Here is a 26,764-nt window from a genome sequence, read left to right as displayed (position 1 = left end):
CTTGCCGCCATCAGCTTTCCCCTTTCTCCCTTTCTTGCAGGACCTTTTTTAGGCTTGGACTCTGGCTTTGAGGAGCAGGTTCAGCAGACAACCTTGCAGACCTTTCTTTGCCGTGGTACATACATCATATTGATTTTACCCCCATTCATGTCCCCTTCAGCCTTCCTCCTGGGCATGGTGACAGCAATGACAACTGGACAATGTAGGCCCTCGATGCAGGGGTGCAGCAGCACTCAGGCTTGGGTGGATGCAGGAGTTGTTCTCCCCTCTTCTTCACAGGCCTGGTGTTTCTTTTTGCATAGAAAATTAAATATATACTGTATTCTGATTTTCTCCCTTTAGTTTTTTTTACAATAGTATGTATATATACATACTGTTACTGTACATATAATAGTATACATGCATAGTTACATAGTAATGGTATGCATATACTCTTTTGTTTAGTACATCTTGAGACATGTGCATTCTTTTGTAGAGCTGTGCAATTAGTTCCTTAGTGATAGACATTTGGGTTGCTTCCAGTCTTTCACTATTAGAAATAGTGCTGCAAAGAATGAACTTGCACTCATTCTTCACTCATGTGTAAGAATATTCTGACGTGAAACACCTGGGTCCCAAATCATGTGAGTTTGCAGTTTTGATAAATATTTTTAGAGATCTCTTCTGTCACTGTTGGATGGGAGCTTCCATTAGCCCATAGCCTTACTCATGAAGTATATTATCAAAGTGGAATTTTTGCTAGTCCGATAAGTGAAAAGTACTCATTTAGTATAGATGCAAATCTATTTTCTCAATTATCAGTTTTGTGTTTCCCTTTCTCTTACTATCCTTTGCCCATTTTTCTGTTAGGGTGCTGGTCTTTTTTCTTCTTAGCTGGAAATTCAGTATATATGATGAAGTTAATGGTTTCTAACTTTTGAGCCATAGTTATAAATGTATTCTGCACTCTGAAGTTGTCTAGAAAAGTTCCTATATTTTCTTCATGTGATTTTCATCTTTCTTCTTTTTAAAACAGCTACAATTGATGTATATATTTATATAAAAACTGCACATTTTAAGTGCATATCATTTAAGAATTTGGACATATGTCCACATTCAGGATTTGATGGTGGTTTTATATAATTTTATGCTTTCACTTTTTGCATTTCAACATTTGACTGTTCTGGAATTTATCCAAGTGCATGCTATGAAGAATGGGTCCAGCTTATTTCTTTCTGGATGGCTACCTTTTGTTCCAGCACAGTTTGTTAAATAGTTCTTTTCCCTTCTGATCTGAGTTGCTAGCTTTATTATGTGCTAAATTCCTGTGTATATCTGAATTTATTTGTTCCTTTCACTTTTCCTCTTATATACCAGAATCTCATTTCTTTAATTATTGAAGCTTCAAAATATATTTTAATACTTTCTAGGTAAGAATAAAACTTATTGCAACTCTTCTTTTACAGAATTTTCCTCATTATTATAGTTTATTTATTTTTTTCTTATGAACTTTAAAAGTAGGTACTGAGTTTCAAAACAGAACCACCAAAAAGCCTGTTGGTTTTTTCATGTGGATCGTGTTAAATTTATAAGTGAATTTAGGGAAAATCATTACCTTTGTGATGCTGAGTCTCATTATGAGAGAGCTTGATATGTCTTTCCCATTTGTATGTCTTTTATATGGTTAAGTAACAATTTTAAAAATCGGTCTGTTATGTTCAAAGTAATAGAAGTTGAGATTTAAAAATCTGACAAAGAGTTGAAAATTATAAAAAAAATAGCTAATGATAAGTTTACAACTGAAAAAGAATACAACCGATATTAAGAAATCTGTAAATGAGTTTATCATTGTATTAGATAAATTTGGAAAGAGAATCCAAAAATAGATCAGAAAAAATTCCAAACAAATTAAGAGAGATAAGAAGATGGAAAGTAAAGATATGTATATATATATATATATATATATATATATATATATATATGTGTGTGTGTGTGTGTGTGTGTGTGTGTGTATACATACATATGTGGAATAAGTCAAATAAGTTTAAAGAAGTTGAAGAAGTTTCTTATTTTAAGTGACTTCTATGCTTAATGTAATTAAATATAGTTTTTCTCTGTTAGGCTGTCATAGCCCAGCCAAAGAACCCAGAACAAAGAACCTAAAAAAATCTATTTTGTTAATGATTGCATCTGTCTGTCCCTGAGGACAGTGTGGCCAGCGGTGGGGGTGGGGGGTGAGGAGTGTGGGGGGGTGGGGGGGTTTCACTGTCCTTGCTCATCCCTCCTCCCCACCACTGATAAGGAAGGTGGCAGGAATAACGCCAGTTACTTCTGCTACTTACTCTGCAGGCCCTTGGCTTTTTCTGGACTTCTCAGCTTTGTAGCTGTGTGTGAAGCTGGGGCTCTTTTACCATGTCTACCAGGAGGCTGCCTGCAGGCTGGGGTTGCTAGGTGCCAAGTTGACTTTAGAAGTGCCTTTGCCCTGCTTCTCTTCACCAGACTTGTGATCACTGGTCCCAACAAGGAAAGAAGAATTGGAATGAAGCCTAGAGCAAAGGACTTTGGGGGGCGGAGCTAAGGTGGATGAAAGGTGGAGCACACTTTAAATAAGGAGCCCACATTAACTGCCAGGGAGTGCACAGCGCCACCAAGCAGAAGCTGGGCTGCTTCCTGCCTTCCTTCTCTTGTGTGTCCGCCTGTGAGAAGGAGCCAGAGCCGAAGGAAGATGATAGAGCCTGAGGAGTACAGAGAGAGAGGTAAGTGACAGGTATCCCTGGCCATATTCCCTGTTGTCAGTTCTGAAGGCACTGCTGCTGTGGGTGGCCTTTAGATTTGGGGGTGTCATTTGGATGAAGTGTTAACGTCGCCTTCTGAGAGCAACAGATTTCCTGGAAAGGCATTTGGGATCAGAGTTTAACACTTCTTTCAACCTCTCTCTTCTCTACACATTTCATACACATCCACACAGCTGTGTCCTGGTTTTCCTCTCTACTTTCCCACAAAGGAGAGGATTTGGATTCCTGATCCACTGCGTGGGAAAAAAAGGAATTATTCATCTTCTGAATCTGTGTAGTGCTTTTCTTTGTCATTCATTTCCCACTCTGTCTCAAGCCTGGTGTGACAAGCAACATCCATGGTTACCCTCTTTTCAGGCAGAGGAAAAGTGGGGGAATTTCTCAAAAAAGAATTTTGAATATCTTTAAATTTTTGATATCATCTCCACTACTAGATCATATTGCCTAAAACTCCTTTTCTGTAAGATATTGTCCTGTGTTAAAATCCAACCTTCTCTCTGTCCTCTTCCCAAGAGATAACTCACAAAGTGCCAGCCATCTTTTCAGGTCAGGGTGCACTAGCCTATTCCATTGCTTTCCAAAGGTTCATTTATCTGAGAGCAAGTTCCTGTAAGCGGACCACAAATTCACTTAATACTGTGCCTGGATGAGTGAGCGGGGAGGTTAGGCCCACAGCTCAGATGTCTGGGGCCTCACTGGTGGGGTCCCCAGAGGCTGTGGGAGTGTTGGAGGACAGCTGAAAGAAAGTGTGTGTGTGTGTGTGTGTGTGTGTGTGTGAGAGAGAGAGAGAGAGAGAGAGAGAGAGAGAGAGAGAGAGAGAGAGAGAGAGAGAGAGAGAGATGTTCAGAGGGGGCAAAAGGGAGACTGAGACTACTGGAGGAATGAAAGGGAGGAAGGAATACATGCTTTTCAGTGCCAAGTATTTGTCGTAGCTCTTTTTCTTCTGTGCTCATCTGTCCATTCAATTGATACATTCACTTAAGCATCTAAAACATGTTTTAAACCCTGCGGTGTAAAGTCTTTGAGGTGCAGCCGCACTCCTCCGAGGCTCCAGGCTGGTGGAGCTCTTGGTCTGTGCGTTAGGGATTCCAGGAACCTCAGAAATTACACACAAAATTATACACAGATTCAGAAGACGTTCATGCGTGCAAAAGAGGTGAGAGATTACTGAACCAATGAGAAAAGTGAACATATAGATTTTTGCCTTTACTAGAATTGGGCACAGAAGCTCTCCACCTGTACTAACAAAAAACTGTGTGTGTGTGTGTGTGTGTGTGTGTGTGTGTGTGTGTAACAGCAACAACCAAGTTTCTACTGAACTATAAAGTAATAAACTAATAGCTTTCCTGTCTCTGAGAAGAAAGACAAGACAGACCTTATGAGAACAAAAAAGTATTTTACTTTGCTGCTAACGTTTTGTGCTTTGGAGATTTTCCCTCTTGTTCAATTGTTCACTCACACATCCCCTCATCGCTCAGTCACCGTCCTTTCTTCTTTTTAAACTCTGAAGACGAGGTGATGCTGGGAATGACCTCCTCCTGGCTGGTGAATCCGTCACCTTCACCAAATTTCTCAATGCTGACCCAAGAGGGACAGGTACGAGGGCCAGGCTCACTATGAGGATGTGACCCTGATTTCTCTGCTCTTTTCTAGGGAGAGAGATGGTGGATTACATTTGCCACTACCTGAGCACTGTGCGGGAGAGGCGGGTGACCCCAGATGTGCAGCCTGGCTACCTGCGAGCCCAGCTGCCTGAGAGTGCTCCTGAGGAACCTGACAGTTGGGACAGCATCTTTGGGGACATTGAGAGAATCATCATGCCTGGGGTGAGATACAGGGACTGCAGGAGTAATTCTGGATTTGGGGTGCATGGGGCGCCTGGCCTGTGCTGAGTCAGCTTGGAGTGACAATGCCTCCTTCAACCACTGGTCCACCGATATCCAAACCCGTCTTCTGCGTATGTGGAGGACCAGGACTTTGACCGGGAACAGGTTTCTGATGCCTGGGCTGACCTGTAGTGGGGAATAATGGCTACATCCCCCAGAAATGTGCCCATCTAATGGGGTGGGCCGAGAAATGAAGATTTCATTAGAGGGGAAGGGATAATCGTGGAACTTCGAAGAATACAGGAGGATGGAGGCAGTGCCTGGACCATAGGCAGAGTCAGGGACCTTCCTGCCCAGTGTCAGAGTCTGCACCGAAGGACAGAAGGAGGCAGAGAACACAAACCCCTGTGGGCACCCTAGTCAGGTTGGGAGTCCCAGACAGTTGAGGGACCTGTCAGCCCCTCTTTTCCCTGTGAGATGCACACCGTATCTTTCTTGCCAGGGAAATCTGGTCAGGAAAGTGTTCTCCCTGACATGTTGGGACTCAGCCTAGGATTGTGCTGGTGGCCCCAGGGAACAGACAGAAGCTGGCTGACACAGGGGTTCCAGCTGCAACACCCTGCCCCTGCCATACTGGGCTGTGACAGCATCCTGGCTGTGACAACAACCACCAGGGGTGAAGAACTCTGTCAAGGAGCTCCTGCTACCCTGACCCCAATTCCCTTCCTACAGAAGGGCTCTCAAGCCCACACAGGTGTTGCACTAACTGTGTTATGAGCTAACTCATTTAATGTTCTCAGTGACAGACAAGGAAACCTAGACCCAGAGAAGCTAATTGTCATGTTGAGAGTCACAGAGTTACTACCTGGGAGATCCAGAATTTCAGCTTAGACCAGTTGTATCCCAAGGCTCTGCTTTTTCTCCCACATTCTGTTGCCTCTGTGGGAGTGACTGAGCTCCGCAAACTGAGCCTAGCTTCCCCTCTCCCCTCAGCAACACCCCTGGCACCCAGACTGTCCCCTTAGTCTCCCTGCTTAGGGCATTGTGTCCTGACTGGTGTGCACCTAGTTTTTCTCAAGGTTGCCTTGAGGTTTGCCCTCATTAACCCCCTAAAACTTAGATAAAACAGAAATAAGTCTACAGGAGGGATGAGAAAATGTTCAAACTCGGAAAATGATGGCAAGTTTGTACAAAAGACAAAATACTCATTTGTGTTTGACCATCCAATCTATTTCAAAAGCACCTTTTTGAAAAATGTCAGTATCAGCGAAGCTTTACTGAAAGGGCTGGCTCCCAGATAAGATAATCTCATGGATTCCATTCTGTGAAGTGCAGTCTTCTGAGGCGCTAACTGTAATCTGGGGTGAGACTAAAGTAACGGTCCATAGAGGCAGAGAAGAGCTGATTTGGCTGATGAAGAATTCCAGCAGTTGCTATATGTGTGGCCAAGGAGGCTCATCTCTGGACGGAGAGGTCTGTCTGTTTTGATAAGGGCTCCTCTGGTTTATCTTATCTGATTTCTTTTACGAGAACAGATATTTGTCTCTAGATTAGGGCCAGGAGGTGGAAGCCCTTCTCTGAGGTTTCCAAAATACTGTCATTAGGAACAGTGATAATAAGAGGCCCATCTTTCATCTCATCTCCCAGGCTGTACCAGCCTCTGGGACTTGGCCTGAAAGCAGTTTGGCCCTTTGCTTTCTTATTTTTGGTCAGCACCTCACTGGAAACTGGATGACTTTTTTCTCTCCTATCACCAGCTAGTAAGAGAAGGAAAACTTTCACTTCAATTCCAATCCTGGTTAGAAAACCCTCATTTATGACAGAAAGAGAGAAAAGAGGGGAGAGGGAGAGAAAGGGAGAAAGAGGGGAAGGGGGAGAGAGGGAGAGAGAGAGAAGAAGGAAGGAGGAAAGAAGGGAGAGAGGGAGGGACAAGAGAAAAGGAGGAAGGGAGGGAGGAGGGAGAGAGAAGAGAAAGGGGAGGGAAGGAAGGAGGGAGGGAGAGGGAGAGAGAGAGAGGAGGAAGAGAGAGGGAGGAAGGGAGAAAGGGAAAGGGAGACAGAAAGGAGGGAAGGAAAGAAGGGAGAGAGATGAAAGGGAGCGAAGAGGAAGGAAGGAAAGAAGGGAGAGAGAGAGGGAGGGAGGGAGAGACGGAGACAGAGAGACAGAGAAAGAGAGAGAGAACCACCCTATGATGCGGGCTCAGAGACAGGCAGCCTTGGGTTTCTGTCTTGGTACTGTCATCTGTCTCTATGAGATCTGTATAACTATGGGGTCATTGCCTCTCTCTGCTGGCCCCAATTCTCACTGTAAAACAGGGGTAATTGTAGAGCCTACTTCTTAGGGGTGCTGCCCCTAAGAATTATGTGTAATAGGGCTGACTCAAGTGGTAGAGTGTCTGCCTAGAAGTACAAGACCTTAAGTTCAAAGCCCAGTACCACTGAGAGAGAGAGAGAGAGAGAGAGAGAGAGAGAGAGAGAGAGAGAGAGAGAGAGAGAAGGAGAATTAAATACAATAAAGCATAGATGGAAAGTGGGAGATAATTGTTACAACCTACCATGTCTTCTGCTTGGTGAACACTGAAGGAAGACATTTGATGATCTGTGAGTCAAGCCAGGATGAGTGATACATCTATCACCGAGTAATTAGTTTACTCTTAATATTAGTGTTTTACATTTTGCAAATTTCTTGCCCATGCTCATCCACAAAACAGTCTCAGGATTTATTTTGCAATGAGAAACTGAGGTGAAGGAAGGTATAGGAGAGGATTCTGGTTTTATGAGGTCTGAAGTGTAGACACATTTTGAAATCACCTTTAAGAAAAAGAATTAAAAATGGATTTCAAGAGAGACCCAGGCAAACATGGGACTTAGTAAATCTGCAAGGAACTGGTTACAGGCAAAGATAGGACGAGACCTGTATCCTTGAACTTAAACCTTACCCAGCCTTTGCAATGGAAAGATTATAAGAACTTGTGCAGTTAATAGCAGGATGATGTACCAAGATGTTATCTAATGAATTCTTGGTGGGAGAAGCTTCTAGAATAATAGTGTCTGTGGACTCAGGGAGGAGATCAGAGGGGACTGCAGGAGCTGGAGATGAACTTGTGAAGGAAATGCATAAGAAGCTTTCTAAGAATTTGCAGGTTTGGGGGCTGGAGGTGTGACTCAAAAGATAAAGTGCCTGCCTAGCAAGCGTGAGGCCATCAGTTCAAACCCCAGTGCTGCCAAAGTAAATAAATAAGAATTTGCAGGTTTTGGAGGGCCATGTCTTCAAGCAGAGCACCTTCCTGTCAGGGGACATAGCATTGCTCAAAGACACAATGTAGAAATGAATAGGAAATGCTTGCAAAGCAGTGACATGAGGAGAGAGATAATGAATGAGTCATTGGGATGTTTGAGAGTCCTACTGGGGGGTCTCCCTGGCTCCTTCCATCCAGTTTTGATTGTGGGCTTGGGTTAGGCTGGTGGCCTCCCATACCCTTGGGCTGGTCCCCATAGCCTGTCTTCTCTCTGACTCCATCCCCACTGGGAAGCCAAAGACAGCTCTGATCCTATTTACACACAACTCTGCCAGGGCTGCCTGCCCAGAGAGCTCAGTGTTCCATAAAACAAAAGATTTTTTGCAAGAAATGAGATGAGACAAGTAACCTGGTCTTCTGGAACTCATAGTTGCCACTTCCTTTTATTTCTGGGCAGGGGCAGCCTGAGGGTCAGCATTAGAGACTGAATGTGAACACAACTCTGTTATTAGAGCAATTTTCATTTTGCATACTCCTTTCTGGTATGTGTAAAGACTCCACTGATGGACGAACTAGAATATGAGACATGTGGATAGCAGGAACCCTGGTGAACAAGTCTTATTTTCATGGAGTTATGTCACTTGTTTTACTATCTTAAAATGGAGGCCTAGCTTTAGAGTGACTTCCCCTTGCCAGAGAGGGTCTCTGGAGAAACAACACCTATTGGAAATGCCTCCTGGTGTGCCAACTGTGTGTGTGCTCTGCCTCCAGGTGGTGCATTGGCAAAGCCCCCATATGCATGCCTACTACCCAGCCCTTACCTCTTGGCCATCACTGCTGGGAGACATGCTGGCTGATGCCATTAACTGCTTGGGATTCACCTGGGTGAGTAGCAGTAGCTGTACCTACTGGCAATTGGGGATATAGCAGGGATGGCATCCTAGACCAGGCATATTTTGTCCTGATCTCTGAAAAGGGGTTTAAGGTAAATATTAATAATGGATGTTAATTAAAAACAAAAATGTATTAAAATATTAACCATTTTCATTACTATTTTGTTATTGTATAATATATACCAATATTAATAATCTTTAAGCTTAATCTTCATATAGATTATCTCATCTAATCACTTAATCCTATAGAATCACGAGCATTGGCCCCATTGTGTAGATGAGGAAATTAAGGCTTAAGTGACTTATCTCCTCAAGAGCTTGTAGAGACTCAGATGAGGTTTGGGTTGAGATCCGGTTATTGCTACAGTTTGTGACCTTAACATAAGCACTTCCCCTGTGCACTTGTCTCCGAGGAGTTAGAGATATGCCCCAAGACTTCCTTTGATAATTCCTAGCTACTACTCAGCACTGAATGTGCTGAAAGCTGCCTAGAAGGTCTTTGTATTTTAATCTAGAACTTTCAAAGGATGTGTGGGTGGGGGAGAGTGTGGAGTGTGTTACTCTTTTCCAGGAAAGGGTACTGTACTTTTTCTTACTCAAAAAACTTTCCCCTGGGCTTTTGAGTTCTTCTCAGCTGGGTATTTTAGGAATTTGGGGACCAAACCCAAATCAATCATATCTAGGACTGTTTCTCCACAGAGTCCTGGAGAATCCACTTCTCTAAAGGCAATATGCTTTTCTGTTTTTGGCTTGAGAGAGGGTGAGATGCAAGTGGGTACAGGACCTTGGTATTGACCCCTTCTTGACAAAGGTTCCCACTTGGTACCATGTGGCCATGCAGATAAAACTCTTTTCCCTCTTCTAGGCATCCAGCCCTGCATGCACAGAGCTGGAGGTGAACATCATGGACTGGCTGGCCAAAATGCTGGGACTCCCAGAGCACTTCCTACACCACCACCCTGGGAGCCAGGGGGGAGGTGTCTTACAGGTGCCTGTGGTAACAAAGTGCTATTTCTCATCGGGGCTAAGCTGTGAAAGTTATGAGTTTCCTCATGTCACCCTAACCATTGTCATCGCCATCACTGTTACCATGACTGACAGCATCATCACCACTATTGCTACAGCATTGCCACTTCTGCCACACTCGTTACTTCCACCTCAATTTCAGCTTCACTTACACTGCTGCCACCGCCTTCATTACTCATCCTCAATCCTTCATTACTCATCCTTTAAAAAGTCTGCACATATTATCAGATTTCTAGTATTCTTTGATTCATGTTTCTAAGTTTGTAATCTGTCATGTCCGCTTTGTGGTCCCATTTCATACCTCATGGTAAGAAAGGAAAAGAGAAGGCAAGGAGAAGCCCTCCTTCGAGGCCCAGGGCACTCCTGAGAGTGACAGAGATTAACAACATGACACGATTTATCAATTTATCAATCTTACCCTCCGACCCAATTTTTTGGATATTTCTCAAATGATGGTTCTTCAAATATTTCTATTTTTCCAAGAGTAATGCCTCACAGTGGAGATTTCAGAGTACTGCTCATAGACCGTGTATGTTGCTAGATGCTTTTGAATCTATAAACCCTTGACATTCAAGGTGTTGGTTCTGAGTTTTTGAGAATGCTACTGTAATGTGTAATTTTTCTTGTTTGATAGTCTGTATGTCAGGGATTATGATATTCCCCTAAAGAATGAATGTAAGAATTAAATGAATTCCTTTGTTTTTTGTCAGTACTGGGGTTTGAACTCAGGACTGCATGCTCGCTAGGCAGGAACTCTATCACTTGGACCACACCCCAGCCCTTTTTTGCATTAGTTTGTGTCTCAGAGAGAGTCAGGAGCTGTTGCCTTGGGCCAGTGTTGGATCATGTTCCTCCTATCTCTGCCTCCTGAATAGCTGGGATTATAGTTGTGTGCCACGACAGCTAGCCAAATGAATTTTTCTGTGAAATAAAAGTAGTCACTCTGCTCTGAGATGAGGAACAACTTTGCTGGTCTTGCTTGCTAGCTTAAGTGACTTTCTCTCTCACTCCAGTCTTGCAGCAAGATTAAAATCTGAGCCTTACAAAACTGCTGTGTATTGTGGATCTTCTGGGCTGTTAGCAAATAGTTATAACTTCAGACATTATATCTGGCAGAACAGGCACAATGTCTATTGAAATGATCTCACTGTTCATGCAATCACCTCAACAGTCCTGTAGGTAAATAGTGTTATCCCCAATTTTTGACATAAGAGCACTGAAGTTCAAAGAGGTTAAGTAACTCAGACCAGGCCGCACAACTGCTAAGTAGGAGAACGGAGATTCAAACCCAGGCCTATCTAAGTCCAAACCATGCTATCTCCTGTATTCATCAACTGTATGGACTTGAGCCAGTCTTGGAGCATCATGTACTTATCTGTAGAATGAGAAGACTCAGAGAGGTGTTTGAGGATCAAATGGAATTCTAGGAAGTGTTTTGTAAGCCATGAATTGAAATACAGTTGGCAGATGGAATTATTATTATTAGTAGTATGGCTTCCTTGTTATGGAGTAATTTTCAACCACTGAATATCTTGTGGGATCTGGTCCAACCCACTCCCCATGACACTGTCAGGCTGTTTAGCAGGATTCTATCAGCTGTAGGTCACCTGAAGATTTCAAGAAGCAAAGACAGCATGAATGAAGGATGATAAATCACAAAGACTTCCTTGAAGTTGCTGATGTGGCTCTGAGGACTCCCACAATCACGGCCAGTGAAATCCTGTTTAACCCTTCCTATCCTGGGAGGCAGTTAGAAAGATGTTCTTCATATGATATATGGGAAAAGTGTATACTAGTCCAACATGACAAGATCCATTGACAGCACAACCAGGGCCAAATTGCCAGTCTCATAAACCAGGTCTCTCTCTCTCTCTGATATTCCTGTAGAATCAAGCTCCATAGGGGTGGGAGGGGGAGGGTCTCTTCTTTCCCTCCTTCTTTCCTTCCCTCCCTCCCTCCCCCTCTCCTTCCTTCCTCCCTCCTTCCCACCCATCTTTCTATTCCCTCTTCCCTCCCTCCCTTCTTTCCACCCATCCCTCCTTCTTCTCTTCTTCTCTCCCTCCCTTTCCTTCTTCCTTCCTTCCTTTCTCCCTTCCCCCACCCTCTTCTTTCTTTGCTGGGGATCAAACCCAAGGCTTTGAGTGTGCTAAACATTATCTCTACCACTGAGCTATATGCTAGCTCCAAGACTTTTTTCTTTAAAATACATTTTGCACAGGGAGCAAACATATCCACAGGGAATGAAACATTCTCTTTCTTGTTTCTAGAACCTTCCTTTTCTGGTCTCTGACTTCTATAACAGAGATGTTGGTATTAGGTGCAAACTTGCTTTCAGAATGCAGAATAGGTGTGCAAGTTGGGGTGGGTGAGGAACTCTGCAGTTCCTTGCTAACAGCTGTTAAGCGCGCACACACACACACACACACACACACAGGGACACTTGGCAAGAGGACATAGAGGCTGCTGTTGGTAATCCTTCTTCCACTACAGAGCACGGTCAGTGAATCCACCTTGATTGCCCTGCTGGCAGCAAGGAAGAACAAAATCCTGGAAATGAAGACCTCTGAGCCCGATGCTGACGAATCCCGTCTGAATGCCCGTCTCATCGCCTACGCCTCTGACCAGGTGAGAACTTCCTCTACTCGACACAGGACAGCCTGCAAGTTGGTGCTTGGCTTCTGGGGTCTTAGTCCTTGAGAAATTTTCTTCTTGTGAACAGTGGGGTTAAGGGTAGCTCAGGCCTGGGAAGTGAACTCCAGGAATTATACCGAAAGCCAAACTTCAAATGTTTGTATTTGATTCCTTTCTTTTCATGCTTCAGCATGTTCATCCCAGGATAATTCTCTCTCTCTCTCTCTCTCTCTCTCTCTCTTTTGGCAGTACTTATGTTTGAACTCACAGCCTTGCACTTGCTAGGCAGGCTCTCTACCATTTGAGCCACATCTTCAGTCCTTTTTGCTTAGGTTATTTTTCAAAAAAATAGGGTCACAGTTTTTTTTTTTGCGTGGGGCTGGCCTCAGACCATGACCCTCTTACCTCTGCTGGGATTACAGGTGTGAACCATCACACCTGGCCATCCAGGATGAGTCTTTGCTTACAAGTTCTCCTGGCCCTTCTAGGCTCACTCCTCAGTAGAGAAGGCTGGCTTGATTTCCCTGGTGAAGATGAAGTTTCTGCCTGTGGATGACAACTTCTCGCTCCGAGGGGAAGCTCTTCAGAAAGCCATTGAGGAAGACAAGCAGCGGGGCTTGGTGCCTGTCTTTGTAAGTCAGAATGTGTACTTAAGATTAGAATAAGAAACATGGATGTAAGCAAGGAATTTTGGCAGAATTCAGGTAAGTAACATGCTGCAAATAAAAGCAGAAAGGCCCTCACATACAATGATTTACTACTTATGAGTTGCTATTCCTTGATGTGTTATGAAAAAAAATTTGTGGGTTGTAATCGGTATTCAAAAGAAAAAGAATGGGAACTATCCAAGTGTATTCATATTGCTTTGTGAAACTTTTACTTCAGATATGCACGTATATATATATGGACTGAGTCGTGATGTAAAATATATTTCTTACTGCAGGCTATGGTAAAATACAGTGTGAAATATAACTGTTCTAGTCAGATGCATATGGTAGATAATTCCTGTGATGAAATCTTTGCTCAGGCCCTGTGTTCATGTGAGGCCACATTCCTGTGTTCATGTGCCTTTATTTCACTCTAGGTCTGTGCAACACTAGGGACCACTGGGGTCTGTGCATTTGACTGCCTGTCAGAGCTGGGCCCCATCTGTAAGTATCTGCCCCATGTGTCTACGAAGACAAGGAATATTTTAAAATATTTCCTAGGGCAAGAACCTGAAACCAGCTCAGTGGAATTATTCTCCCTACCTCTTTGGTCAATTCAAGGTGTGGGAAGAATCAACAAAAGTCACAAGGGCCTCTCACAGGCAGACCAGGTCATTGGGCTTTTCCCAGTGGCATGACAAGGTCTAGAGCTGCCACATTTTGCATCCTGTTTTTGGGGGCAACACTGTTTAACTTGCTAGTCAGCTTTCCATCACTACACCTCATTACAAGCCAGGATGGGAGGAAAGGGACCTCGAGACCTCCCACTTAAAGGTTTTACCATCTCCCCATAGCACCACCCTGTGGACAACGCTTTTAACACAGGGGCCTTTGGAAGGACATTCCAGATTCAAACTCTAAACAGAATCTCAGGTTTCTTATCCTCTTACTTGTATGTCAAAATCTACTTAAAGCAGAATATATCTAAACCACAGGGTGAGTGAGGCACAGGGAAATCTTTTCGATTCTGTTTCAGAAAAGGAAAAGGACAGAGCAGGGGAAACCACAGGAGAGATAAAGGCAGAGAAGAACCCAATGTAGTTGCTTAATCCCCAAATGAGAAACCCAGTAGGAAAGAAAGACATCTTTCTAACCATTGAATTTGATGCACAAACATTGCTTTCTGGGCTAGTGGACAGTTGGTTTCTGTGCCAGGATGTTCTCCGTTGAGGTCAAAGAGGTATTAGCCCTTAGCCAAGGAGGGCCTCCCATTAGGAGGTAGTGGAGCCTCATTGAGCTCCACTTCCTCACGCTGAGCCCCTCTATGTCTCTTGATGGCTCATTTAGTAAAGCATATCTTCCATTCCCAGCCCTTCTCTTTGCAGTCCACCATCAAGCTGGAGAGGTGAGATATGCCTGTCAGCTGACTGCTGGCAACTTGCCCCTTCAAGCCTCCCCTTCAGCAGGTGACATTTGCTTCCTCAGGTGCCAGTGAAGGGCTATGGCTCCACATCGATGCTGCTTATGCAGGCACTGCCTTCCTGTGCCCCGAGTTCCGGGGATTCCTGAAGGGCATTGAGTATGCTGACTCCTTCACCTTTAATCCTTCCAAGTGGATGATGGTGCACTTTGACTGTACTGGGTTCTGGTGAGTGTGTCAGCCAAGCTCTAAGCACATGGAAAAGCTTTGCTTCCTTTACAAAGACCTCAGACACTAACACCCATTTGGAAACCCACAGGGTCAAGGACAAGTACAAGTTGCAGCAGACCTTCAGCGTGAACCCCATCTACCTCAGGCATGCCAACTCAGGTGCAGCCACTGACTTCATGGTGAGTGACCAGGAGTGGGTGACTTGTGTCCGCTGAGGTGGGAACTGGCTGCACCTGTCCCCTAAATTCCTCTAGCTTCTTGGTCCCTTTCAGGAGGTAAAACACTGTGAGCTCATCCCGTAACACAAGTTGTGTACAAGTATATAGAATGAAACCCAGAAAATGTAAAAGCTCTAGAAAACTACAGTTCCTGAATTTTAGTGGCATTGTTTTTGTTCCCAAAATGTTCTCCCTACCAAGGATGAACCTTCATCTCCATCTTGGATAATCTTTTTTGCTTACTACCCAGCAGCAGGGGAGGGTAGAGCATTTTCTTGGATGGAAAAGAGGCTCCTGGCTTAAATTGCTTTCATGTTACTGTCACTGACAGAAGCACCATGGTAGTGAGGAGACAAGGGTGCCCTGCCTGAGGGTCTAAATACCTCAAGCATTCCTGACCTTCCCAACGGCCCGCACCTCAACTCTCTCAAAACAAGGTCTTCAAATTTACTCCTCAATTTGAAGATGAGCCCTTCCTTTAGTTTTAGGCATGATGAAGATGTATACAAATGTGCTATACATAAAATGACTAATGGGAGGCTGGAAAGCATAATATGACCACCTTGATTTGGAATTCTGTACCAGCAGTGGCCCTCTGTAACACTTACTGGACTTCTCTGAGCCCTGACTTCCTGATCTATAAAATGGGAACATGGCACTGAGTTCACAGGGTATTCTGAGGCTTAAATGGGAACAGACATGTAGATCACTTAGCACAAAACCTGAATGGCAAATGCTCAATAAATGGTAGAATTAATACTCATTTTTTTTTTTTTTTTTTTTGGTGAACCGTTCTTTGAATTCAGGGCTTTGTGCTTGCAAAGCAGGGACTCTATCACTTGATCCATGCCTCCAGTCCATGTTTGCTCTGGTTGTTTTGAAGATAGGGTCTCACAAACTATTTTCCCAGGCTGATCTCAAGTCAGGATCTGGCTGATCTTGAATCAGGATCCTCCTGATCTCAACCTCCCAAGTAGTTAGGATTACAAACATGAACCACTGGTACCCAGCAAAATCCTGCGTTTAAGTTGCATTAATTTGCTGTAGCGAAGTGGTTAGCATGTAGGTGCTAACACTAGATTGCCTGCCTTTGAGTCTGGGCTCCTTCGTTTATTAACTTGTGTGGCCTTGGAAAAATGACTTGTACTCTGTGTCTACATTTCTGTCTGTATAACTGAAGAAACAATAACAGTTCTGGCTTAGGTTTGCTGTGAGGGTCTGAGAGAGAAGTCTGACACCTACAAGAGTCAGTCTTGGTGAAGAGATGCTTTTGTTTTATTTCCTTGGACAACTGAAGTCTCTTGCCCTTTAGCTCTAAAATAATGGCTCTATCATCACTTGATTATATTATTCTCCCCTTTACCACTCACACTCCACTGAGATTGGTGAAGATTTTGGAACTGCAGGCAGAGAAGACTTACTGGAGGTGAATAAAGGTAGATGAACAAAGGTTCTTTTATCTCCACTGCCTTTTCTTGTGAGTTTCCAGAAAATTTTAAATTAAAACTTAGAAACAATTTTGCAGCGGCTATTTTAGAGCTAGGTTTTGTTCCTAAGCATGAAATGATGTCTGTTTTCCTAAGAATATATTTAGATCATTGTGACATAAGAGCGTTTTCTTTGCCTGTGTACAATTTGAATGTCACGTTAGTTTTATTGTTCATTTACCTCAGCATTTCAAGACCTTCCTGTGGCTCATTGCCATCACTGTGGACGTTTTTAAGGTGACTTTTGTTTTACAGATAACTTGTAAAAATATTAAATTAGAGCTGGGCATGGTATAATCCTAGCACTCAGGAGGCTGAGGCAGGAGGATTGATTGTAAGTTCGAGGCCAGTTGGGCTACGTAGTGAAACCTTGTCTCAAAAGAAGAAATTAAATAGTATTTCCTAGCACTGTTCTAGTGGAATCTCACTATTGTTTTGCTGCCACATCCTGGTGCTGCTTTACGCTTATCCTTCTGCCATATCTAATCCTGTGAATTTAATTTTCAAGTCTATGAAGAGACTCCTAGGACAATGAAACTGCTACCTTTGTTGTGATCTTGGGGTCCTCACAGATGCTCTGATTCATGCCCCAAGCTCTTTTGCATCCAGGTGGCTGTAGTTTTAAATAGAAGCTCAGCCCTGCTCTGAGACAAGCTGAAATAGAGCAGCATCCCAGGAGAGTACAGTCAGGTGCTTAATTCCTGGGCCCTGGGATCACTTAAAATTAGGGATAGTTTCTCTACCATCATTGAAGCTCCCTCCTTTTCATCCCCCTCCTCTCCAATGGTACAGAGAGCACCAGTGGTGGGGGTGACCTATGAAACATTGAAAGGACACAGAGGAGGCTGGGGAGTTCTCCAGTCAAAGAGCATGGCTACTTTTGTAAACCCAAATTTCCTGAGCCAAGAGAAATTGTTGGCTAGAACCACCCTTCTGGGTCAGTATGGATTAGTTTTGGAACAGTGACAAGGAGAAAAATAACTGGGAATAAAGAAGGTTGTGAAGAAATCAAAATTAAAACCATCCCTGCCTCTCCCTGTTGATTTTCTGGTGAAATAAGTTAGCTAGTTCACCATAACCATCTGGAAACCAGAAAACCAGCTGGATGACTCTTAGCAACCATTTGTTACTCTCCTTGAGTGTTTGTTGGACAAGAGGTGAAGTAGACACACTCCACTCCCTGATAGAGGTTTTTTTTTTTTTTTTTTTTTTTTTGGTCCTGTTTCCACATTTTGATGCCCTCTGCTGGCTGACAAAAGTCCTCTAGCTCCACTCCGCCAGCAGAGTGTTCAACGATTTACTCCCTTTATGCAGGAGAAATATTGTCTATGAAATCAGGGATAGTGTCCTAGCTCTGCCTGGCTCAAAACACTGGGGTGAAAGATGAAGATGAGGACATTTGTGGAGATTTGGCAATCCTGTGGATGGACAGATAAATATTTGACAGGACAAATATTTACTTTTAGTGAATAGAGATTGTGGTAGAAGCTTTCTGACATTTGAGGGAGAGGTTGTAAGAAACTACATCACTCATTAGAAAAACTACAAATGTTTTCCAAATCCTTTGCTCTGTTTTCAGATCTGAGAAATTGGTATGGAAAATTTCAGATCTATGGTAATCACAACTTTGAACTTTAAGCTCTGTTGAATTTGATCAAAGAGTCAATTTTAGTCTAACAGAGGCAGCAATTTGGGTGCTCACTTGAAATCTAACAACTTGGGTGATGTCTCTGAAGCCACAGGAATCTCACAGGCAAAAAAACCAGGACAAAGTAGTGAAATTAAGTAAGGGTCATCTTGATTTGAGACAGAAATGCATCTGTGGTTTGTAGCTTACATAGTTTATCATCTAAACAACCAACTCCAACTGACAACTTCCTCTGGACTTTTTGCATCTGTTGTTTCTACACCACTTCCCTGGAAGGTGCTCTTTATTCTCTGTCACAGATGAGCCAGTGAGGTGGCACTGTCCAAGGTCACACAGCTAAAAAGGGTTGGAGCAGAAGGAGAAATCGAGGTCTGCAGTGGCCCAGTGTCTGAGCTTTTAACAACTTGTAATTTTTAACTATACATTTTGGGAGGAATAGAAATAGAACTTTAATTTCTTCTACTTAAGTCACTTAGGTTCTTTTAGAGAAAAGTTGTATTGCCTCTATCTTGAGTTTCTGGGTTGGGATGAAATATATAAAGTAGCAGTTTAAGCAGTGTTCTCATTGGTTCAAGGTCATGGACTTGATTCAAAGTCAAGGACTGCTGGCCATCTATATCATTGGAGTATCCTCTAGGTAACTTGCTGTGGCTTGTTCCTTAGCAACAGCTTCAGGAGCCATGGTGACACTGGCCATCTCTGGAGGGCTGGGCAGGCAGTAGATAATGCCCGAGGGAGTGGCTCCCTGCCTTGTCTCTAACTGTGAGTACTATGTTCCTGTTTCTAGCACTGGCAGATTCCCCTGAGCCGACGGTTTCGGTCTATTAAGCTCTGGTTCGTGATTCGGTCCTTCGGGGTGAAGAATCTTCAAGCACATGTTAGACATGTATGTAGCATGTACGCTGTGGGATGGAACCTGGATTACTTTGCTTTTTCATGGGGGAGGAAGGCTTGTCTTCACTTTGCAGACCTGCCCAGGGGACCCTAGGAATCTGGCTCAATTGTCAGGACCCGTATAGGGGCTCCGGGGATTTGGCTACTAAAGGGTGACCATCTGTTTGTTAGTCAGAAGGAGCCCTGAGCACAACATGAGCAGTCTGGTGTCTGTCCTCTCTACTGAGTGTTTCACCACTCCTTTTGCTGTCATTCCACACTGGAAACTGATAGGTTAAAAGCCCACACGAAAGACAAAGCCATTAATAAAAGCCGCAGGATAAATCCAAAGACACTGTTTATTTTATTATTTTATGTTATTTCTAATGTATCTTTACCCTCCCACCTTTCTTCTAGGGAATTATCCTTCCTTCAACAAACATAAAACAAAAGAAATGGCAATAACTGTGGTCTTAGCATTTGTAATTTGACATTTGTAGTCAACACTGGACATTAACCAATGAGTGACTGCCACCCAGATAATTGTGAGACAGGCCCTCTGTGCTCTGTCTTGATCCTCAGATTCAAGATTAGAGGGGAATGAGGTAGTGGGAATTCCAAATAATTAGGAAAATTCTTTTGCCTACAATTTAGGACTGGATATTCAACGTGCAGGTTCTGGTCAGCCTTTCCCAGTGCTGCCTCTGGCAGCACCCCCTGCTCCCTGCCTCCCAACTGCTTTACCACTAACCCACAGTCCTGGGTGTCTTCACTTGGGTATTTCACACACTTGTCCAAACCCTGTGACCAGGCTGCTATTGTGCTCTTATGTTGTCGACCACTTGGAATTTTTCTTCCTTTCTAAATGTTGTTAATGAAGCAAATTCCACTTCCTTCAGAAGCTTTTCTGAGTATTCCTTCTGTTTCTGTCTCAGCTTCCATGGTGTTTGTAGAATCACCTACTTAAACAAAAGACTGAGCTCAAAGTCTACCAATGTCCCACGATGGTAAAGGGTGGAATGAAGGTGAAGTTTTTGATAGGAGTTAATTTTACCTCTTTAAAATTCACCATGATTATGATTATTATTACTTACCTAGTGCCTCGTTAGATTCTTACAACTATGCTGGAGGTGCTCACCCTGGTCAAGAGAGGCTCAGAGACAGTATTTGCCCTGCTCAAGAGTGGGAGGCCAGGGTCTTTTCCCCAAGCTTCCTAATTACAAGGCCTTTCTTCATAGTTCTGGGCTGCCTTTTACCATGATGAGCTCTTGAATCCAAGTTTATATTTCTATGTTACAGAGTAGTTAGTGCTATTTGGTGACCTCAGACAGATGACTTAGTCTTTCTGTGTTTGCCTTCCAAATTTATAAAATGGGAAAGTGATAATATCACTCTCAAAAGTTTATTGTGAGGATTACCTGGGATAATACATATTGAGTTCTTAGCCCAGGGCCTGAGTTAACTACTCAGTGAGTAGTTCCCTCTTCTTCTTTCTCTTTTATTTTCTCCTTTAAATGATAATAAGTTATTGTCATCATTATCATCACCATTACCATCTCCCTTCACCTATGGTAGGGGTTGATACACTTTTTCTGTAAAAAGTCAGATAGTAAATGTTTTGTCTTTGTGGGCCACACAGTCTCTGTTGTAACTACTCAACCTTGTCATTGTAGCACAAAGCCACCATAACAATATGTGAACACATATTAGCATGGCTGGCTGTGTTCCAAAAAACCTTATTTCCAAAAAACAAGTGGGGATGCAGTGGGCTCATGTTCCTTGCTTGGAGTGCACAGGAACTGGAAGCAGCACTGTCCTCCTCGCTCACAAAGCCTTCCTTCATCTGGACCTTGGGAAGGTCACTTTCTCTTGGCTCATCCTAGAAAGTGAGGAGGTTGAACAAGGATGGCTCTGGGTCTCTTTCCTTGCCCCAAAGCGTTAGCATCATGTTCTGTAGTCGACTTGACTCCAGGTCTGTCCCTGAGATGTCTTATTGGTCCACATGTGTAGTTTAGAAAAATTTACTCAAAAAGGTGTGAAAGTTGGGGGGCAAGTGGTGGAAATGGGCTTGGAGAGCAAGAGATACAGAAGATAATCATGACCAAGTTGGACAAGGAGGAGCAAAAGTATCAAACAGCTAGAAAACCATTAAAGGCATGCTTTCCCAAGGGGAGAGAGCCTTTGGACTTGGAAGTGAAAAGTTCTTGAGGATGATGATTGGAAACTGTTTGAAACAGACCATGTAATGGAGAGAGAAAGGGGTTATGAAGGTTGCTACAAATAGCAGTGTATTTCCTCACAGTCAAGGACACATCAGCTAAATTCCTCCTCTTTTGAAAAAGAACAGCATGTATGAGTAATAGTTGGTAGTATCACTTAGCACATATTTTATTGAAATTCTTCTGGATGCTTGGAGAAATTTTAAGAAATGAAGGAAAAGTCAAGTCTTATCTTTATTTAGTTAATCCTAGGGAAAAATAAAGACTAAGAAAACCATAGTAGGCCAGGTGCAGTGGCTCATACCTATAGTCTCAGGATTGAGGTTTGAGGCAAGCCCAGGCAAAAAGTTAGCAAGACCCCATCACAACCAGTAAGTGGACAAGGTGGTGTGAGCCTGTCATCCCAGCTAAGCGGGAGGTATAAACAGGAGGGTCATGGTCCAGGCCCTCCTGGGCAAAAAGGTGAGACACTCTTTGAGAAATAGCTACAGCCCTTCTTGCTAGGAGTGTGATTTAAGTGGCAGAGAACCTGCCTAGCAAGCACAAGGCACTGCATGCAAATCCCAGGACTGCCAAAAACAAAACAAAAAAAGCACAGGAAATTTTAAAAGATGATATGAACTTCAGAGAAAGATGGATATGATACAGAATCTTTAACATTATTTTTGGTGGTTAAATATGCACGACATCACATATGCCATTTTAAACCATTTTTTTAGTGAACACTACAGTGTGACATTAAGCATAACTTGCAATGTTGTACAATCATCACCCCTATTTCCAGAAAATTCTCATCATCCCATGCAGGAACTCTGTTAATGGGTATTAACCAGAAACAAAGGCTTTTTCCATGGTGTAGGTGGGGATGATATGTAAAAATATATTCTTTGTGGAATATCCAGAAAAAAAAGGGGTGAAAGGGCATTTGAGGTGTACGATGTGAAGAGGTAAGCAGGCGAGAGAAACACGTAGCTTAGGGTGGGGATGGCAGTTGTTAGCTCATGCGTGTTTATGTGCGCTAGCAATGAGTGCGTGTTTCTCTGTGCGAGTTTCCTGGCTGGGAAGGCAGAGCAGAGGCCAAGTTAGGTCTTTGTCTCCTTGCCCAGTAGAGAAGTTTGTGAAGCCAGGTTAGGAGGTCACGTTGCTTCAATTACAAAGCACTTGCCTCCTGGGTTCTGGGGCTTAAGAGGACCTGAGGGTCCAAGTTCTCCAAGTGGATCTGAGGTGACAAGAAATAAGGAGACAGTGGAGGTTTTCCAGTTTGGAATCCGAGCAAAATCAAATGAAGAAGACAGGCAGACAGAGGCCACTCAGGTCTCTATGGTTCAAATCACTTCTCAGTGTGAACATTTATGCGTACTTTGCCTGATTGTTAATCTCAGTTTTCTCTGTATTTACAATTCCAGGGGACTGAAATGGCTAAATATTTTGAATCTCTGGTCAGAAATGACCCTTTCTTTGAAATTCCTGCCAAGAGACACCTTGGCCTGGTGGTTTTTCGTCTAAAGGTAATGGCATTTTTATTTGGTGTTGCAGAGCTGAGCGTTTTTTTTTTGGTACTGGGGTTTGAACTCTGACCTTGGCACTTGAAAAGCATGCGCTCTACCACTTGAGCCACACCTCCAGTCCATTTTACTCTGGTTGTTTTGGACATTGGATCTCGAAGTATTTGCCTGGGCTGGCCTCCAATCATGATCCTCCTGATTTTAGCCTCCCAAGTAGCTAGGATTACAGACATGAGCCACTAACACCGGCACTGAGTCAAGTCTTAGACACATAAATGCTGGGCTTTGAGAGGGTGCTTGTAGGGGATGTGATGAAGACTTCACTTCTCTTTGTCTGTCGCTCAGGGTCCTAATTGTCTCACAGAAAGTGTGCTAAGGGAAATAGCCAAAGGTGGCCGACTCTTCCTCATCCCAGCTACGATCCAGGACAAGCTGATCATCCGTTTCACTGTGACATCCCAGTTTACCACCAAGAATGACATCCTGAGAGACTGGAACCTCATCCGAGATGCAGCCACACTTGTCTTGAGTCTGCACTGTACTTCCCAACCAAGCCCTCAAGCCAGGAACCTCATCCTTCCAGTCAGGGGCCCCAGAAGCGTGGCTGGTGGAATGTCCCTTCAGTCTGTCAATGAAGGAGGAGATGACCCAGCCCAGGCCAGGAAGATCATCAAGCAGCCACAGCGTGTGGGAGCCAGTCCCGGGACAAAGGAAGACAGCAGCCATCTTGATTCCTTGCTGGACCCACTTGATGACTGCTTTTCAGAAGAGGCCCCAGATGTCACCAAGCACAAGCTGTCCTCCTTCCTGTTCAGTTACTTGTCTGTGCAGAATAAGAAGAAGACGGTGCGGTCCCTCAGTTGCAACAGCGTGCCTGTGAGTGCTCAGAGGTCATTGCCTACAGATGGTTCTGCAAAGAAAGGGGGCTCCTCCCAGGTCGGAATCTTTTCCAGGTTCCCTGAAGAGATGATGATGCTGAAGAAAAGTGCCTTCAAAAAGCTCATCAAGTTTTACAGTGTCCCTAGCTTTCCTGAGTGCAGCTCTCAGTGTGGGCTGCAGCTGCCCTGTTGCCCTTTGCAGGCCATGGTGTAGACAAGGGTCTTCAGCCAGAGTCCAAAGATGTGCTTCAGAAAGTCTGTGAACCCCTCAAAGTTACGTGCAGTTCATGTGCTTATGTGTATGTGCATTTTTCTTGGGGTGAGTCCATAATTTTACTGAGATTCTCATTAAGGTTCATGATCCACCAAGGGATATAAATGGAGAGTTGAAGCCAGTGTGATCCAGAGTTTCAGCAGCTCAGAAAGGTAGTATACTGACAGGCAGCTTCTCTGGTTCACCTTGTGACGTGAAAAATAATGCTGAAATAAATTGTGCTTGTCCCGGAAACAAAGTGTATCCTGTGTGACTTAATTGACTGAAACACTGGCAAACTAACAAGGCATGTCCTGCTTAGTTTAATGCATGTGTCCTGTAGATTCTGCTTTTCAGAATGTTGAAGATTTGGATTTAATCATGGGGAAATGGGTTTGGAGGAGTCATTGGTAGCAAAGAAAGCAGGCAGCCTGTAGTTTTTGGAAAACACTCTATCACTGAGCTACATCCCCAGCCCTTTTTGCTTTACTTGGCTTTTCAGATAGTGTCATGCACTTTTGCCCAGCCGGTCTCGGACCTTGATTTTCCTGTCTCTGCCTCTCGTGTAACTGGGATTATAGGTATGCACTGCCATGCCCACACCTCAATTCTGAGTCAGGCATTATAGCATAAGTTTCCCCACTTAAAGATGTATGACCCGCCAGAAAACACATGAAAAAATGCTCACCATCTCTAGCAATAAAGGAAATGCAAATTAAAACCACACTAAGATTCCACCTCACCCCTGTTAGAATAGCCATCATCAGCAACACCACCAACAACAGGCGTTGGCGAGGATGCGGGGAAAAAGGAACCCTCTTACACTGTTGGTGGGAATGTAGACTAGTACAACCACTCTGGAAAAAAATTTGGAGGCTACTTAAAAAGCTGGACATCGATCTACCATTTGATCCAGCAATACCACTCTTGGGGATATACCCAAAAGACTGTTACTCCAGAGGCACCTGCACACCCATGTTTATTGCGGCACTATTCACAATAGCCAAGTTATGGAAACAGCCAAGATGCCCCAGCACTGACGAATGGATTAAGAAAATGTGGTATCTATACACAATGGAATTTTATGCAGCCATGAAGAAGAACGAAATGTTATCATTTGCTGGTAAATGGATGGAATTGGAGAACATCATTCTGAGTGAGGTTAGCCTGGCTCAAAAGACCAAAAATCGTATGTTCTCCCTCATATGTGGACATTAGATCAAGGGCAAACACAACAAGGGGATTGAACTATGAGCACATGATAAAAGCGAGAGCACACAAGGGAGGGGTGAGGATAGGTAAGACACCTAAAAAACTAGCTAGCATTTGTTGCCCTTAATGCAGAGAAACTAATAGCAGATACCTTAAAGCAACTGAGGCCAATAGGAAAAGGGGACCAGGAACTAGAGAAAAGGTTAGATTAAAAAGAATTAACCTAGAAGGTAACACCCACGCACAGGAAATCAATGTGAGTCAATGCCCTGTATAGCTATCCTTATCTCAACCAGCAAAACCCCTTGTTCCTTCCTATTATTGCTTATACTCTCTCTACAACAAAATTAGAGATAAGGGCAAAATAGTTTCTGCTGGGTATTGAGGGGGGGAGCGGGAGAGGGTGGAGTGGGTGGTAAGGGAGGGGGTGGGGGCAGGGGGGAGAAATAAACTAAGCCTTGTATGCACATATGAATAATAAAAGAAAAATGAAAAAAAAAAAAAAAGATGTATGACCCGGACCAAAGCTTCCTTGTTTATAAACAGCCCTGGAATCACCTGGGAGTCTTCTCCCCAAAAAATTGGTCCTTGTCTTCCACTCCTAGAAATCCTGGACTAGTGGTAATGGGTGAGCCTGGGTTTTGGGGTCTGACAGCTCCCCAGGTCATTCTGATGCATAGTAAAGTTTGAGAAGCACTGTGATGGTCCAATATTTCTCAAACTTGAGCCTGCAGGAAAATGACTAGGAGGCCTTGTTAGAATACAGATTGCTGGACCTGCTCTGAGAGTTTCTGAGTCAGTAGGTCTGGGGTGGGGCTGCAAAATGTGCATTTCTTATAGTTTCCAGGTGATATTGATGCTGCTGATCTAGGGACCACACTCACAGCTATTGGTAGGTGGTGATGCTCTTTTCTGGCAAGTCCTAGATGGGCACTTAGTGATGTCAATTAGCTGTGTGACTTTAGGCATGTCACTTTACCTCAGGACTCAGGTTTTTTCTTTTATCAAATAAAGAGGTTTGGCTAGGTGCCAGTGGCTCACACTTGTAATCCAGTTACTTGGGAGGCTGAGATAAGGAGGATCACGATTTAAAGCCAGTCCAGGCTGGGAGTTCACAAGAGTTCATTTCTACCAATAACTGGGTACGGTGGCATGTGCCTGTCATCCCAAGCTACACAGAAGACTGAGATTGGGAGGATCATGGTTCCAGGCTTTCTCCTTAGCTGCCTCTTTACAGCCTCATGCATTCATACCAACTGCTGTGACAAGGTAATTTATAGGCAGCTGTCCTTGCAGGTGTGACCTGAATTCGGCTTGGAGAACCCCATCACCCTGGTGCTAATAAGCACAACTCTGGGTCCATAGCAGGCACCCACTAAATGTTTGCAAAGCAGATGGGACATGAGCAGTGCATTTACAAATCACATTTTAGAATGAGTCACTGCAGTTGGCCAGTCTTCTCCATTTTTTGGTGGTACTGGGGTCTGAACTCAGGGCTTTGTGCTTGCTAGGCAGGCACTCTACCCCTTGAGTCACACTTCCAGCCCTTTTTTTCTGGTTATTTTGGAGGTACAGTCTTGCTTTTTACCCAAGCTTGCCTGGACCGTGATCTTCCTAGTTTATGCTTCCCACCATTGCTGGGATGGCAAATGTGCACCACCATACTTTTTTCCTTTGAGATGGGGTCTTGTATTTGAGGCCTGGGCTGGCCTCAAATCGAGATCCTTCCAATCTCAGTCTCCCAAGTAGCTAGGATGACAAGCATGACCCTCCAGCACCTGGCAA

At 43.8% G+C, this 26,764-nt stretch overlaps 1 protein-coding gene across 5 annotated transcripts; it reads left to right on the top strand.

The window, feature by feature from the left end:
• The first annotated feature begins 2,589 nt into the window (after positions 1-2,589).
• Positions 2,590-24,628, top strand: Hdc (histidine decarboxylase). 5 transcript variants are annotated; one of them, XM_074065918.1, is made up of 12 exons: positions 2,590-2,735; positions 4,428-4,600; positions 8,610-8,723; positions 9,597-9,728; positions 12,248-12,382; positions 12,877-13,020; positions 13,473-13,539; positions 14,521-14,683; positions 14,775-14,865; positions 18,827-18,925; positions 22,538-22,639; positions 22,982-24,628. In XM_074065918.1, exons 1-12 carry the CDS (start codon positions 2,705-2,707, stop codon positions 23,726-23,728), a joined length of 1,998 nt encoding a protein of 665 aa, XP_073922019.1. In that variant the 5' UTR covers positions 2,590-2,704; the 3' UTR covers positions 23,729-24,628. The 5 variants fall into 5 exon arrangements, with proteins under 5 accessions (XP_073922019.1, XP_020039232.1, XP_020039234.1 ...); XM_020183643.2 differs by having other exon boundaries at positions 9,597-9,719; positions 22,982-24,627; XM_020183645.2 differs by lacking the exon at positions 18,827-18,925 and having other exon boundaries at positions 9,597-9,719.
• Positions 24,629-26,764: the final 2,136 nt, after the last annotated feature.

Source organism: Castor canadensis, chromosome 2 (genome assembly GCF_047511655.1).
Source record: "Castor canadensis chromosome 2, mCasCan1.hap1v2, whole genome shotgun sequence".
Lineage (NCBI taxonomy): Eukaryota > Metazoa > Chordata > Mammalia > Rodentia > Castoridae > Castor > Castor canadensis.
Note: the sequence above shows the minus strand (reverse complement) of the source record. Positions and strands in the feature narration are given on the sequence as shown.